The sequence below is a fragment of the Pleurodeles waltl genome, chromosome 7 (genome assembly GCF_031143425.1).
Source record: "Pleurodeles waltl isolate 20211129_DDA chromosome 7, aPleWal1.hap1.20221129, whole genome shotgun sequence".
In the NCBI taxonomy this organism is placed as follows: domain Eukaryota; kingdom Metazoa; phylum Chordata; class Amphibia; order Caudata; family Salamandridae; genus Pleurodeles; species Pleurodeles waltl.
This window is the reverse complement of record NC_090446.1, coordinates 1,216,079,110-1,216,096,734: the sequence shown is the minus strand read 5'-3', so window position 1 is coordinate 1,216,096,734 and position 17,625 is coordinate 1,216,079,110. Positions and strand designations below refer to the sequence as shown.

Here is a 17,625-nt window from a genome sequence, read left to right as displayed (position 1 = left end):
CCGGACAGTTTCTGTGGAGTAGAGGATCCTATAGTAGGATACAGTGCATCTGCAATTTCCTGTGGCTTGGTGACCAGCGCTCCCGAATCAGTGATGTTAGCAGGAATGGTAATTCCCGCCTCCTTCTGATTTAGCTGCGCCGCCAGTAGCTGTGCTGCCTTCTCTCCCAGTTCATAGTGCCAGTATTTCAAACTCTGTAGTGCATGCTCGGCTTTGAAGGTAAAAAGGGAGTGGATGATCATTTGCATCTTCTCAAGGCTGCGCCTTGTAATAGGGAAAGGGTGGACGGCGTAAGCGCATGTGAGGCGGGCTTCATCCCCCTAGTACATTGGCGCTTCTCCCTCTGCTTGTTGGACAGGACCACATCCCTTATCGGCTGCCTCCTGATGTTTGCCTTTGCAGCTGCTACAATGTCAGGGCAGAGTCGAATGAGCCATCATTGTTCTCCTGGTTAGCATGCACATGGCCTTTAAACTGGGTCTTGCCTACCTGGTGGTTGTATTGGGATAAGTTGAGATGCCAGGGCTTGCGTATTGGCCATGCCATACCCAGATCAATCTACAGGGCAGTTTACCCTCTAATATTGAGGTCTCGCAGAGAACAGGAAGTAAAGAGTGGGCCATCAGGAACGAAATCCAACCATGATTGCTTACCATGAACCGGAGACAGATACGTGTATTCCCGGTCCGTCAGATGCAATAGATGCCATGTGTCAGGAAGGCCATGATCATCTACAATATCTCCGAAGAGGGCTATATCTGCATTATTTGATACATCAATTGGAGCGGTGCAGTCTAAGACCTCATACCGGGCTAGGTTTCAATCCCAACCTATCAGGATGTTGATGGTACCTATCTCCGTAAATACTTGGTGAGCTGAAGAAGGAAATCATGCTTCAACCCCATGGGCACACACACTGAGCCTATGCATGGAACCTTACTGTTAATATTTAATTGGGTGAACTACTAACGACCCTTCGGATTGACCCAGGTGTTAAGCACTACGTGGGGCAATGTATTCCGAATCAAGATGGATGCAACACTTTTTCCTTGGGGTTGGTAATTCATCTGCCGCTCTCAGAGGAACAGCAACTGTGTATCTCTTTACCCACCCAATACAACCAAAGCTTCTCTGCTTCTTTCTTGGTGAAGTGTATCTCTTGGAGAAGTCCTATGTCGGCATTTGGAATTAAGATAGGAGAACACTTTTTTTATGCGGGATGTAATGTGTAAGGCCATTGACATTCCTGGAAAGAATGCGCAAGGGTGTTTGCACAGACATGGAAGGTGCTTGGAAGGGGGGCAGGCTTGGGGAGTAATAAGCAATAGAGAAAATGTACATAAGAACGGAAGATGAGGCATAACCGAAAACTGAAAAGATGGAGGGGAAGAAGGCAAGAAAGAACAAGAATTATGGTGATGAAAGAAACTAACAGTGCAGAAATAAACACAATACATTGTAAGCCAAAAATCAATGATATAATCAGTATAACTGAGCGTCCTGTTAACTGTGGTCAGCGGATCTACACCTGAGGGGCCGTCGCAACCGGAAGGGCCTGGGGTTGACCCTACAAAGTATTCAGTACATTTTCAATGGAAAAGATCAGACAATAGGTGTGCAGTGACATAGAATAGAAAGAATGCAAGACCTGTTTCTATGTCTGCAAGCTGGGTGGAAGGGCAGTTGAAGAGAAGTTAGGACACATTGTCTCTCAACATTAGACAATACACTGAACCATTTGACAGTCGATGCAGTGAGGAGACATTCCATTTCAGGCCATACATAGTGAATCAGTAGCTCTCAGCTGCTATACTCCTTTCATCTCTGTAGGCGATTTTGAAGATCGGTGAGTGGCGCAGTATGATTTCTGTACTATTCCTGGCCAGAGATTTAAAAAAATAACACAATTGAGGAAGAAGCCTGTAGACCTTTCTTTAAGCATTAAGCTAGCAGGCTAGTGAAGAGCCAGAGACATTGATGTTATTCCCCATCCCCAAATAACTGAGCTAGTGAGTGCAAACAGGAACCATTCACTTCCACAAGGATATCTAGCTGCCCCCCTGACAGAGTGAGAACCCATGCCCTGAGTACATTCTGTTCTTTTACTTCACCAGGGTCCTGGCTTTTTTACTTTCTTCCTGCAGGGAGCAGAGACAACTTGGCTTCTTGGCCGCCATAACTAGCTCATCTCTGTACCAGGAATCTGATGGACTTGGCAGCACCAGCAGCAGCTGATATCTGAGAGGATACTTTTGTTCTGGGCGCTCACAACTGGATATAGTTTGTCTGTCATTCATAACGTTGGATACCTCCTTGGAGGAGGACACAGATTCTTTGCTCCCAGGCAACAGCTGGTTTGTGATATCTGCTAAGAACATGACACATTCCTTTCCAGAAGGGTCAGAGTACAGCAGGTATGCCTTGGTAACCTGGTTTACTACTGATCTTCACCCTCTAAGGTACCGGTGCCATTACCAAAGAGACCTGCACTAAATTGACCTTACCTGATGCACTGCGACAAAGAGAAGGCGATCAGACTGTCCTTATGGGGATATCGTCCTTTGCCAGGGAACAAATACACGCCAGCCCATGATGGTGTCCAGGAAATCAATGAGGCAGTTGATCGTCACAAAGGAGGTCTCCCAAACTAAACCTTTGTCCTCTTCACAATGACCTTCGGGGACCACAATGGACATGATCCTCAAAGAGGTAACTTCAGTGGATCATAGCCTGGAGTCGATGGGTTCGAAAATTACTGACCTCACCACCTTGACGAAGTTAATTTGTGCTGAGTTTTCTGGTTTCCATGACAAAGTGGAGAAGCTGGGTCACCGCTTGTCCTCTCTTGAATCCAGGTTTGAGCTCCTAAAAGACAGGGACCTGGAAATCTCATATTTGCATAACAAAGTTGTGGACCTTGAGGACAGAAGCCGTAGGGATAATGTACGCCTCTTCAGGATCCCTGAAAAAGCAGAAGGCGCAGATGTTAGAGGCTTTCTTCGTGACTTTTTGCAAACCCTTATAGGGATTGCCTTTTGACTTACTCTTGAGATGCAAAGAGTACATAGAATAAGATCATGCCGAGCCACGGCCTCATCTGGACCAAGACCTATTAATGCCTGCTTCTTCTGGCACAAGGTGATCCGCCAGATCCTGACAGTGGCCTATCATTTTGATTGCCACAAGATACAGGTGGCAGTAGACTTTTCAAAGGAAACAAATGATCAGAGAAAGGCTTTTCTCTCCTTGCGATAACGCCTTCACAAATGGGACATCAGATTTGGCCTCTTCGAACCAGCATGCATGTGGATTACCATGGATGGAAAGTCAGTGAACTTTTTTGATCCGGGGAATTGCAGACCTTTTTAGATGGATTACACGAAAAAGCCATGGATGCTTCACAATGCCCTTCAGATCTACCTGCTGTGGAAGGGGGCTCTCTTGCCCAGAGGAAGTCTGAAACGCATGCACGGTGGCCTCAATAACAGGGCAAAAGTCATTGAATGAAGCAAGATAAGGTGAAGATATTAAAGGCAGAGGCGGAACACACGCAGGATAGAGGGCGTGGCAAGTCTCCATCACCACTTAAGCCGAATCTGCCTGCAGTCTGATGGCTGATGTATTGGACGTAAATACTGACCCCTCAGAATTTCCCCAGCCTCCAGACTAAGTATAGTAAACTGCATGTTTGTCACTGGTGGGATCACCTTTCTCCTTGTCTCTTTTACACTTTGTTTATTGTAGTTCATTATTCGATGTTTAATATCAGAATCTGCCTGTACGTGGTCTGGCAAAAACAAACATTCACTTTCGTTTCACCTTCCACTTCATTGCACTTTCCACAGATTATGATACAAAAAGAAATCACACACGTCTCCTCCACCTTTTACCCCTCAAACATACACCAAGATAAAATTCAAGCCACTCTGCATTATCCACAAAAAGCCAATAAGAACAAAGGCTCGATACACCAGCCCCACATTGCTTTCCCACAGAAACATTTTTCAGTCTCACTACACTCCCTTAATGCCCATTCAAGTGACTAAAGCATAGCAGGTGATCTTTGGCAGTCTGGGACCAAAACAGTTTAATGCATTAGACCCTCCAAGCAGAGCTGGTGTGAACTACAAAGGATTACCTATAGTAACCGCTGCACTTCACCCCTTATGAATTAAGTATTTACTTGGTTAGCAGATGGGTAAGAGCTAATCAGACACTCTGCTGCCTTCAGGTGTCTTGAACTGAGCCTCCAAGAAGGTTCAGATTACAGTCTGGGAGTTGACGTTCACAACATATATACAACATAATTAGGTAGAGTTAACTGGTGTCAATAAAGTCTTCCCTATTGCGCACAGAAAATCGGTGGCCGTTCTTGCACCTACTCATCCTTTATTTCCAAGTAGTTCCGTGTGTAAGCCGATAACTGCAAACACGCGTTTTATCCAAAAGACCTCTTCCAAGGAAGTTCAACCACAGAAGCACCACAGCCCTCGGGTGCGGAATGGTACTCTGCCGTGCCTGTGCCAGTTGTTTGTACAGGCCCTCTCCGAAGGTATTACAAGTCTAACCCCTCCAAAAGCAAGTGGCTAAGTCATCTGGTACAAAGTGTGTGGGTTCCCTATGTACACTGGGCCTGGGCGCAGGTATGCTGTCAGCGTGGCCTGCGATATAATCATTAGAAATAGCAAGTAGCCTGATAGATACAGTGTAGTGGAATAAAAAGTTCATAAAAAACCATCGTAGTCCAGTTGAACCAAACTACCTCTGATTCAGAAAACGTCTTAAAACGGAATTCTTCAAAAATACGTCTGAATCCCCTTCGGTGAACAGTGAATGCAGGGTGATGGTTGTCGCCCATTCCTCCTGCATGATTCTTACTCCAGCTGTAGGTCGTGTTGCAGTACTCTTTCCCTGCAAAAAGAACTCGTAAGTTAAGCCAAGATGGCAACCAGTGCTTTATAAAACCTCGAAACAAATCAAGATTGATTCACCGAAGAACACAGACAAGTATAGACTACATTTTTGTAGATCAGCGCGCATAGTGCTTCCTTAAAAAAATACAAAATTAAAAAAAATACCAAGGGAAGTCGTCCTTCACTGTGGATGGTTTCAGGTAATGGGCCCTTCTGTACCATGTAATGGGCGAATTTGTGTATAGGAAGATTTCTACTTATTTTTGTAGTAATTCTTCCTGGCTTTTTAGCTACTAACAGAGAGATAGAGATAATTAGTTATTTAATGTTAATGCTTGTTGTGTGTTTGGGACAAGGTTCTAGTATTGCCCTATAGTTATATACTGTAAAAGGATGCTAATTATAGGAAATGGGCCCAAGTGAGTCTTTAATGTATTTATCTGTCATCTAGCTAACTATATTTTTTCTGGTTCTGTACTATTTTTTCTGTTTTTGTGGTTATTTACCTTATTCTGCTAAGCGATGCTTGTTTATTTGCTCTCCTAGTCGTACTTGGTGGTCAGTGATAAAGCCCGAGATGCAGCTGCCGTGCTTGTGTCAAAGTAAGTAAATTATGACGTTAAGATCACTCGAATGTAAGCGTATATATAATAATGTGTAAGTATATATATATGAATCTGAGGATATATAAGATATCATTAATTTTGCCCCCATGAAATACATTTTTTATTTCAGATACTGTATTGATTATAGTATGAAAAGGAACACAGAACTTAGCTTTTCAAGTTTTCTTTAAAGGTGATGTCGTCCACAGTATCACTTGAAATGTTTGGCTTGCTCTCAGTATTTTACTTTATAAATCAATTGTGATGAATTTAAAGACGATTATGAATGTCAGTTTTATTTATATTTTAGAGCTGGAAAGTTTCCAAGCACCTTACTTGGATGTGTTCTGATATTTATCTTTTTGTGCAATAATTTCGAGAAAATATTATGCTCTTTTGGATGGGAGTCATAATCATGGCCACTTATGTGATGAGAAATTGGTCATTAAAACATTTGAAGACCGCCACTTTAGACATTAATGTATATTACTCAGTATGGCCCATTAATTTCTCCAGCATTGGATGTTTAATAAAATCACATGCCTTGATGAATAATGTTCATGTTACTGAGGTGAGAAAATCATCAACAGTTTGACAGACTTGAGCAGAACTTCAGCATCATTTTGAACCAAACACTGCTTGTAATGTAACAAATGCTACTAAAACACCAACATTGTCAACGGCATCCATTTTCCTGTATCAATGGACCCTTGGCTTAATTCATTTCCTGGAGGTGTGTCTCCCTCATTTTTACAACCTCCGCCATAGACTGCTTTAGCTGTCTGTAGGCAGACCTGTTGTTTCCAGTACATAACATATGGGTCCACCTCTTGCTCATGGTTAGATAGCTTTGTCTGTCTCACTTTAGTAGTCCTGATTCAATGGCATGTGCACCCCATTTTTGTGGTTGTCCTGCCCATGATCATTTCTGTCTAACTTGTTTGATGGAAGCCTTCCACTGCTTACCTCAGGCCTTGCTCACATTGCATGGGAAGGACTATTTTTCCTCATTGTCACCCCTCTTCATCCATCCCTACCATACACCCACTTGCCCCCGCCCAGTGCCCTCTTGCTCTTCTAGGCATCTTTTTTCTTTACTTTTTTTCCACCCAGGGACAACTAGTGTTGAAGGCCGTCAGAGTCATTACCCTACCATTGATTGGGGGGGGGGGAGAGAGAATGTAGGAAAAGGAGAAAGAATAAGCTGAGCAGCTCAGAACAGGGTTGGTTGCTCAGTGAGAAAGCAGGTAAAGGTCACATTTTATGGCTTGAAGACAGGAGTGGGCATTTTCTGGGGGGAAGCCTCACCTGTTGTCAAGACACAAGTCAGCACATTGATGTCAGGATAGTACACATCTCCATTATTAGCATTTATGCAGAGGTGAACCTTGGAGCGTTGAATGCTGTTGCTCCGTGTGGAGTCATCAGAGCACCATGCTTCATGGGAATGGGTGATTTTGGAGGGGGATGACAGCTACGGCAAGGAGTCTAACAGCTTGTTCCAAGAGCATTAAGGACGAGGTCTGCTGTGAGTGCATGTGCAACTGTATGCTGAATAGACCGAGAGCAGCTCTGTTCTTGCTCATACGCTGCCTGTTTAGGTGGTCCTGTACCTGGACTGGAAGCAGGAACAAACAATGCATAGTAGCTTTCGGACATCCTATTAAAGGATATTTCAGAAATGTTGTTATATTCTGGTTTTCTGCGGTTGTATGGCAATGCCAACATAAGCCAGGTGACTAGGGCAAGGGCAAATGATCAGATAGAATGTAAAGTGGTTGCTACCGAATTTTATAGTTTGGTGTATTCCATCCATGTATTTGAAGTGTATCTTTATTCTTGTCCCTATTTACATGTGCAGCAATTGTGGTTTAATATAAAAGTGGATCCTAACGGGGCTCAAAATGCATGCTTATCTAATCCTGGACCTCTCTGATTATATGTGAAAGTGTGTGAAGGAAGTTCATCGCTGTTAAAATATTGACAGAGTGAAATTTAAAGAAAATGCAGGGCATACAGGTGAGTGGGTGGAATGTGTCTGAAGAGGGATTGATGAAGTGGAGGAGATGCAAGGAAGTATATGCAGGAGAGAGTGAAAAGAGATTGCTGAAGAGGAGAGAGGTGAGATGTGAGCTGTGCAAACTGTTTCAGAAAGGCATGAGAAGAAAGTGTGTAAATGTCTACCAACGAGACTATAGAAGAGATGGCTTTGAAGTGGAAAACGGGAGTCATTACCCCTCTCACAGACAAAAGTAATTTTTAGTTCACCGTCTACTTGAAAGGTTTAAATTACTTTGTGTGTCGCCCATTGTAGGTGGCCCACCAATATATATGTGGCCCCTTCTGTGAATCCCCCCCACCCAAACAAAAACAAAATATGTCTAGAGACTCAACTGGATTCACACTTTGGAATGGTGGGTGCATATTCCCAGTCTCTTGATGGAATACCTCTACTTGGCATGCTCACATTCACACGTGACACACCAGAGTGCTTGTGATTTTTATTATTCAAAATATTCATACATACGTAATGATCTACACAGACAACCTCTTCTGTGTCAGAAAACAGGACGGCACAATGTTTTTTGTGAATATCCTTCGTAGCATGGTATGTTCCTGCCAGTCTTTGCAATTCCTGGATCACAAACACTAGGGAATGCAGCATGAGCCACATCTCCTCTTTGCTTATGAATGGGACATTGTCTTCGCAATCCTCATCTCTAGTCTTCAAGGCCTGAAGAGATCCTCCTGTTGCTGTTTATCTGAACAGAAAGTGAGATCAGTTTGTTCAATTGATTCTTCAGTGATCTTTCTGGAGACATCTCAGCTAGTTGTCAGGCTATTCAAATCGATTGGCTAGTTATGGTTGGATTGTATGAGAATCACCAATCGAGGGCCTTAGCTCCACCCACATGTTGGGAGCCAGGAGGTGTGTGTTTCCACAAAAAAGTGCTTGCCCTCCACACAACTGTAATCATTTTGTTTATTTATCCTGCCGCCTGAGCTTGAACTTTCAGGGACACACACACACACACACACAACGTTATAATTCTATTAAAGTGTCTTAGATAACTAGATGATACATGGTGGTTTTCTCTGACAGCAGCTCAGGTGGAAGGAGGGTAGTATTAACTTACATGGATTGTTAGGTCTAGCCGGACAGTGCATCTGTCACCTTAATCTACACCAATATTATTGTACAATTCTTTGCTTCCACACGAATACATGCCCATTCCCTTGCTATCTACTTGTAATGCTTTACATTACGATGCAACGTTACTTTAAGGCCAGACCAATTGGGATCTTGCAAGGGTAACCATACTTTCAGGGATGGTGCGTTAGACGCTCACACAGCAGCATAGTATCAGAGTCCACTGATTGTTATAAAGAGCTTAGGAGGACGTTTTCTGATCTTGCCGGGGCACCATCAGGGTGCAGGTGGAGTGTTATAAAGAGCTTAGGAGGACGTTTTCTGATCCTGCCGGGGCACCATCAGGGTGCAGGTGGAGTGTTATAAAGAGCTTAGGAGGACGTTTTCTGATCCTGCCAGGGCACCATCAGGGTGCAGGTGGAGTGTTATAAAGAGCTTAGGAGGACGTTTTCTGATCCTGCCGGGGCACCATCAGGGTGCAGGTGGAGCTTTGTCAGGGGACCCAAAACCGAGGGAGGCTCTCACTTTTCTGGGCAGTAAGTGTTCTTTAATGTATTTTATTGTAGCATGCTTGTTGTGTAACTGTTTTCTGGTTCCATGTAAAGACATCTCTTCCCTCTCCTCCACTTAAGATTACCCTTTGGTTAGTATGCTTTTCACAGCATTTGAGCCCTCATTCCAGATGCATTGAGGAAAAACGCACAGGTATTCCTGCAGCTCCACGGTGCAGGATAACAGTGATATTTAGAGTTGCATCCTGATGTGCGCTGAGAAAAGTGGAATTACTGTGACAACTCTTGCTTCTTCAAATGATTCCTGTGACAAATCTTCATTTTCGACCAGTTTGCAATCCCTTTAACCATGATTTTGTGGGTAAAGGGTATTGAGAGCACAGGAGAGGGTGCAATTTTAATCAATTAAGTGAAATTCCCTTGACTGATGGACTCTGGATTTTCAGGCCATAGACTGTGAGGCCAAGTGTTCATACAGCAGGCCCCGAAATACACTCATAAATTAGTGATATGAATACAGCTAGAAAGAGGATTCTATTTGTGGGGTTATCGTGACAGTTTACGAAATGGAAAAACATATTTTTAGACTCAGTGTAGAAATCCCCTCGATGTACATGTGAGCCCAGCTGACAGACAGTTTGGTTGTTCAATTATGTTTTAGAGACAGATTAGAGACCCAACCGTGTCACCTACTTCCCTCCACCACCTCCAGCTTTAAAAGGAAGGGCCCTCTAGCAATCACAGGCAGGTCACTCTACCCCCCACCGCCATTATCATTTTTTATTTTACTTTTTTCGCTATTTTATATAGCACAAACTCAGCCCAAGGTCATTGGAGCACTTTACATGGCACCAACAGGTACCAAACTACGTGCTATATTCCATCACGCCACATTAAGGGTTCAAGTCTCACAGTGGAATCAAATGAGCATAACATTTACAATAAGTCCAGTAGGGTGCTACGCTGGCCCATCAGTGTTCCAGCTCCCCCTTCTAATCCCAACCTACCATCCTACCTAGTGTATTACAGGAGTAGGACCACATTGATGCTACACCTCAGCCGGGTCCAAAGACCACTCCTCTACTGATGTGGAGGTAGAAGGTATCTCCTCTGGATGAATAAACCCTGCTCAGTCCTCAATATCTTCCCGGACTTTATCATCTCTCCTGCACCTCGTCAAACGGACCTCCTCCGCAGCACCCCATTCAGCTACATCAGCTATCCACCGCTTCTTGATAGGTCCAATTTGAGCCATTCAAGTAATTGCCACCCACCTCCTGTCCAATAATGGAGGATTTGAAAAGCTTTCTTCTGGTATTTTGGTGTAGCGATATTCCCCAGTAAGCAGGCAAGTGTGTCCATGTCTACTGGAATCTACACCAGGGACCACACACGGTCCAACACCTTCCACCAATAACCATACACCTCGGGACAAGACCAAGCCAAGTTGAGGACGGAGGCCACCGAGGCTGGACATCAATGAAACGACTCCGTTCGCCTAGGATCGATTTTATGCATCAACTCTGGTGTGAAGCACATACGATGAAGGAAATGGAAGTGCAAGAGTTTAAGGTCGACACTGTTTTCACAGGTGTGCACAATCGTCGCCAACAGACATCCATCTGGACCCCCAGTGCCGGGAACGAGGTCTTTCTACCGCCAGCTGTCAATGATTTGTAAAAGTATGATATAAAATGACCGCACTCGCCGAGCTCCAACAGGTATGTAAGGGTGAATGAGGTAGGCAGGGCGGGGGAAAGCAGTGGAAGTATCCCGCACAATAGCCGCTATATGTGCACGGTGAATGAACTGGCCCGGACCCACACTGAGGCAGTCCAGTGCGGCTTCAAAGCCTATAAACTCCCATTTGGGTACAAATCGCCCAGAACCTCGCAGCCGCCCGTCCTCCATGCAGTCAAGTCCACTGAGGTGCCCAACAACCGAAAGGTTGGGAGGTCCCTGAAGATCACGTTGCAAGCAAATTGGGCCCCCTCTCCCCCCCGACTCTTTGTGTCCAATCAGGTAGGGGACTTGTTCCACGTCGCTGCCCCCCACCACCCAGGGCTGGGGCAGTGTGCTTCGTCCTTTGTTAACTAATAGCAGTGGCTTTTCCCAATTTTCCTCCTCAACCAAAATGCCCGCGTGTTGTATAGCCACCGCAAGGTTAAGTGATTTGCCCAGAATCACAGGATGTTTAGTCGACGCCAGGACTTAACGTCTACAGCTCTGTCCGTAAGGCCGCTTCTCGCTTGTGCACATACGTATTTTCTGAAGGGTTGAAATCCCTGTATCTGTACGGTCAATTAGCAACCTACCCACGTGCCATGCTGAGATTTTTCAGTGGCTCATACATTAAACAGAGCACCGCGAGAGCAGTAAAGAAGCTACATTCGAAATGCAAGTATATTATCTTACCGTGCAATCTTAGCCTGTGCTGCCACCTTGCGGTGCTTTATTCTACTTGCAACTGTCCCTTTTATTTCTGTTATTGTGCACACAAGTCTCAAACGTCGTTGCCATCGATTATTGCTTATTATCTAGTTGATTTTTTAAAAATAGACCTTGTGTCGCAAGCAGTAAGTGTTTTGAATTAGTCTTGGGTATTTTTCGTGTTCATTCATCTTCGTAAAGAATTTGGAAAAGCTCTCGCGTGAAACCGGCCTAAACATGTTCATGTATTGTCGTTTACTGATCTCCGATAAAAACTTTCCCATGGCCGGCATTTTGGGCGGGCGGACGCAGACTTCAGGGGGGCTCTTTGTTTAGCAATACTTCCGAAACTTGCGATTTAAAAGCACCTGCTGAAAAGTTTCTTGTGCGGGTCCAGTAGGGTGACCCCCGTCCGTAAATTTCACGGACTGTCCGTAATTTCGCCCTGCTGTCCGTTGTTCGTGAGGAAAGCTTTAACGGAGGGCATTTGTCCATAATTTTAGCCTTTCACCTATAGGGCAAAGGAGGCAGGGCGAAATTAGGTGCAGAGGAGTTTCCCCAGCTGGGCTGGAAGGCAGGGGGTCTCCTGTGCTCTGAGGGAGGGAGGGGCAGACAGATAAGAAAAGGCCTTCTTGCCAGGGGGTCTCCTTCCCTAAAGAATTGCAAATGTAGGCAACTGGTAAATCTGCAAATACAAAGGGGCTTGAAAACCTGCATTGACTTTACTAAAAGGAGTCACTTGAAGTTTTCTGGTGGCAAAGTTATTTCTTTCAGAGAGGTATTGTAATGGTGTTCCAAGGTGAGCTGTGGAGTGTGTGGTTTTAATGGAGTGTTATAATTTTTTTTATCACTAAGTATAAACTGTATATTATTCAAATCTGTATTTGAGAAATAATTTTTTATTTAACCGAAATGTATTTGCGCATTTTGTAGCTGCCTTTATTATGATGTAATTGTATTTTTCACAGTTCTTTCAGGTACCTCGGTACCTCAAAGTACTAACATACATTGGCAAAGCCAATAGGTCTCATCTACAAAAGAGTTATTGGCTTTGCTAATGTGTTTTAGTCATTAGCCATGTTATACACCAGAGTAGCTGCTGTTCAGCATGGCTTAAAGCTAGTGGCATAGTGGTGTGGAGTGGAGTGGAGTGGAGTAGAGTAGCATAGGAGCAGTGGCGTAGAGCCCAGTGTTGCAAGGTACAGTGCAGTTGTTTAGAGTGCGTTAGCGTAGAGTGCAGTGGTTTAGAGTGCAGTGGCATGGAGTGGCATGGGACAGAGTAGAGTGGAATAGAGTGCAGTGGAGTAGAGTGGCATACAAGAGAGTAGCAGAGAGAGCAGTAGTGTAGAGTGGTGCAGTGGCATAGATTGCGCAGTAGACTCATGTTGCAGGGAGTGCAGTGGTGTAGTGTAGAGTGGTGCAGAGTAGGGCAAAGTGCTGTAGAGTGGAGTGATGCAGAGTAGAGTGGCATAGAGTGCAGTAGTACATAGGTGTATAGTACGGTGGTGGAGAGTGCAACACTGCAGAGTAGAGTGTCAGTGCAGTGATGCAGAGTTGAGTAGAGTGGCACAGAGCAGTGGCGTAGAGTACAGTGGTACAGAGTAGAGGGCAGTGGCGTACAGTGCAGTTGTTTAGAGTGCATTGGCGCAGAGTGCAGTGGCATAGAGTGGCATGGGGTAGAGTTACATAGAGTGTAGTGGAGTAGAGTGGCATACAATAGAGTAGCAGAGAGTGCAGTGTCAGAGTGCAGAGTAGACTCATGTGGCATAGAGTGTAGTGGTGTAGAGTGGTGCAGAGTGGAGTATTGTAGAGTGGTGTAGAGTATAGTGCCTAGAGTGCAGTGGCATAGAGTAGAGTGGTGTAGAGTGCAGAGTAGAGTGTCAGTGCAGTGGTGTAGAGTGGTACAGAGAACAGTGGCATAAAGTACAGTGGTGCAGAGTAAAGGGCAGTGCAGTTGTTTAGAGTGCACTGGTGTAGAGTGCAGTTGCATAGAGTGGCATTGGGCAGAGTAGGGTGGCATAGAATGCAGTGGACTAGCGTATATTAGTGCAAAATGCAGTAGTACAGAGCAGAGTGGTGTAGAGTATAGTGGCGGCCAGAGCAGTGTTGCAGAGTGTCAGCTTGCAGTTGTGTAGACTACACTGAACTAGAGTGCAGTGGTCAGAGTGGTATAGAGTACAGTGACGTAGAATAGATTGTTTCAGAGTAGAGTGCAGTTGCATAGAGTGGAGAGGTGCAGGGTAGAGTGCAGTGGCATAGAATGCAGTGGCACAGAGTGCAGTGGCATAACGTAGATTATTTCACAGTAGAGTGAGGTAGCTTAGAGTGGAGAAGTGCAAGTTAGAGTGGAGTTGCATAAAGCATAGAGTGTGATGCCATAGAGTAAAGTAGTGTAGAGTGCCGTGGCATAGAGTGCAGAGGTGCAGAGTAGATTAGAATGATGTACAGTGTATTGATGAAGAGTGCAGGGGCATAGAGTTGAGTGTTACAGAGTAAAGTGCATTAGCATAGAGTGTATTAACTTAGAGTGCAGTGGCGTACAGTGCAGAGTGGCAGAGAGTAGAGTTGTGCGGATTAGATTGGTGTTGCCTAGACTGGAGTGGTATGGCGTGCAGACGAGCAGAGCGCAGTGGTGTAGAGAGGCGCAAATTGCGGTGGCTTAGAGTAGAGTAGTACAGAGTAGAGTAGAGAAGCATAGTGTGAAGTAGCATAGAGAGCAGTGGCATAATGTGGAGTGGTTCCGAATGGAGAAGAGAACAGTGGCATGGAGTGATGTAAAGTATAGTGATACAGAGTAGGGTTCAGTGGTGTGGAGTGGTGCAGAGCAGAGTGGAGCATGCATGGTGTGGTAACACACTGCCATTACAGACAACACATTTTTGATTGAAATGACCATTACATTTGCACAGATACACAGTTTTTCAAATCAAACTATATTGTGCACAGACGATGATGTGTGGAAATTGCATCACCTAATGCAATGATTTGTTTTAATCATGTAAAGGTATTTGTTTCCAGCACAGTTCAGAATGAACAAAAATGTGCTTGCTTTGTACTTCTAGTTCTGATATATTCTGAAGTCTATTTAAATGTTGTCATGTGATAGAAAAAACTTTTTCCTAACCCCAGTATCCAGCAAGATTATTGCATAAATCCTCTCACTTTGAAGTCAGAGAAAGGAAAGTAAACACTAAGGGCCAGATGTAGCAAAGGTTTTTACCCATTCTGTGTCTATGGGAAAAAGTGTTCGTACATATGGCCCTAAGTTCCCACCGAAGACAGAGCCTGACATTTGACTTTGTTCTTTGAATGCACAGCAAATATGATAAGAACAAGATTTACAAGCCTGTTTACAGAAAGGAAGCACTCAGCAGGATACTGTAAATAAGGTTTTGGCAAGGGAAGGGACGAATTCAAGCTGCATAGCCTAAAACAAATAAAGCCAGCAAATTGAAAGCAACGAATTGTGAGTTACAAACCACAAGGCCAATGGCAAGCAACAGGCAGAATGCATTCACAAGGAAGCACTATGAATTTACTTAAAGTGACAGCTGTGGGATACTTTGTGGGGAAAGTCCAGTATTTTAGTCCATATCTTGCAGAGGTTTGGCTACATCAATCACCCAGGTAGTATGACAAGAAGACCTGGAGTGATTTCCATGTTGCAGGATAGGTCTGTATACCCATTCTATCAGTTTGCCACCATTTCCTATGGTACAGAGCTTCTGGCATACCTCTTGTAGGGTTAGTGCTAGGTAGCAGACATGAAATAGGGCATTTAATGATTATTTAAGGTGGTTGTAAGTAAGGAGTTGACCGGGGTGAAGATGGTAGTCTGCCACAAGGGTTTAGAAATTTAGTAGCTCACTGTTCAGAAACAAAGTCCCCAATTTTAAGACACCTGCAACATTCCACTGATGGAGTTGCTCTGAGCACAGCCATCCTGTGCGAGTGGGAAGGCTTAGCAAAGGTAGTGCAGGAGCATAGGGTTTCTTCGTGTCAGTGAGTTTACAGGTTCTGGCAAGGCAAGAGAAAGCCATGCATGATAACCCTGGATGGCGATCCATAGAATGGTCAGTAGGAAACGATGAGCAGTGCATTAAGCCTTCCTTAAAAGTCTTTACTGGTAAACCCCATCTCATGCAGGGAGGTGGGCAGAAAGCCAGTGAGCCACCCATTGGACATCTGCAGCTGAATAAAAGCATTTTAAGTCCAGAAGATCTAATCCACCCGCAGTCACAGTTAGCTTTAGAGTGAAAAGAGCTCCCGATGGCGCCGTAGCGCCCAAATCAGATGTGTGTCCTGTCTGAAGAAGGAATGAAGGACAAGCAGGGGAAGGTTTGCAAAATAATACTATCATTGGGGTAGCACACCATCTTCGCTAGTGCCACATGGCCTCTACAGAAAGCAGAAGAGAAGACCAAAAAGAAAACTGGGCTTGGAGGGACCGTTCGCTCTGCCGAGATTTTCATCCTGGAAATCAGTGTAAGAATGGTAGATATTAATCACTAGGTATCAAAAGGTAACTGGTTCCCAGTTCAATCTGAGATCTAATTGTGTATGAAGGCGAAATCAGTGCCATATGTGAAAGAAACACTGATAACATTTTAAAATTTGTAAATTTTGTGTGTGCAATTTACAACCCAAATATTTTGAAGATTCTATGTGTACTTGACACTTAGGGATAATCCAGGTCTCTAGTTTGGCTTTTGCTCAATTTCAAAACCATATAAAGACATGGAGTAACTGGGCAATTGCCTTGCACAACCTTTCAAGGGGTCTGGCCCCTGCTCACCCTTCACAAGCACTAACAGTGAACCATTGCACCAGAAGAGTTTGCCAAGGTGGATGGGTGTTGATTGTTCAACCACTTGACAGTGCCCCTTCTGTTTCGCTCCTGTGTGCAGACAACTCCCCAGGTACCCAATACCTTCAAATAGTCTTGGTGGACCCATCTTGTCTGATTTTAGGATTTGTCCCACCTTGTTCTTCACTTCTTTATTTATCCAGTTGTTAGCAACAACCCTTTGAATTACTTGCCGTGGATCTCCCATTTGATCTCGATTTCATCCTACTATTTTATTATCTTTGATTTGTAGTCCGGGCTCCCATTTCTGAGATAAATGTAGAGTCCCAAACATACACTCTAGTGCAGTGAGACTACAGACAAGTTATGGGTACATCACATCCTGTCATTAGGTGTGAGACTGTCACCCACACCATCTGCCCTGCCTCTTTAAAAAAATGAGATTGAAAGTCCATGGGCGGTTGGGATAAGACAGATGTTTTTGTTCAATTTGTTTAAACTAGTATAAGGTTAATTACCTTAATGTTTCCCAAACTGTTTGCCAGGGGTTTTGAAATGTTCAGAAACATAATCAAAATTTTGCTGTTACTTTCTCTTCAGGAAAGATCGGGTAGAGTTGGGTAGGGGTGATGGCCTTGCCGTAATTTACTACTGAACAAGGACGTAATGTGACACCTGAATGTAGCACACCAGGAGGCAATCACAAAAGGTCCACAGAGAACAAATAGTGCTATGTTAAAAAAGAGTACATAAATGCACTGACAACATAGTGAGGCATGGCCTCTCTTGCGTGTGTCTGTAAAACTGATGTTTGTTCTTGAATTTTTGTCCTGAATTTTGACCCTTTGTCCTGAATTTTTGTCCTGAATTTTGACCCTTTGTCCTGAATTTTTTACAGTCCTGTCCAGAATTTGCCTCAATGCCAGGTGGTCACCCTAGGGTCCAGCCTTCAGTAAACAATTAAAATGTCAAGATGCCTCTTCTGATTCATGTTCCTGCCAGAGAGAAAGATGGGAGTTTTGCCTAGTGGCAGTTTTGACTCCACATAAAGTAGCATAGAGGGTTAATATGCCTGCTGCGAACAGAACTATGGGGCATATTTAAGAAAAGTGGCACTTTTATTCCAGCCCTTAGCCCCTCCCCCCTCCTTAACGCAACCATGTGAGCATCATATTTAAAATATGGCGCACAGTGGCGGTAGTTAGGG

At 44.3% G+C, this 17,625-nt stretch overlaps 1 protein-coding gene across 1 annotated transcript in view; it reads left to right on the top strand.

Moving 5' to 3' along the window:
* The window catches only part of TBCD (tubulin folding cofactor D), a 1,666,801-nt gene that overhangs the window by 104,050 nt on the left and 1,545,126 nt on the right, over positions 1-17,625 (top strand). Inside the window, 1 exon segment of the mRNA XM_069200356.1 lies at positions 5,460-5,515. Within this exon segment, the coding sequence (XP_069056457.1) occupies positions 5,460-5,515 (56 nt within the window).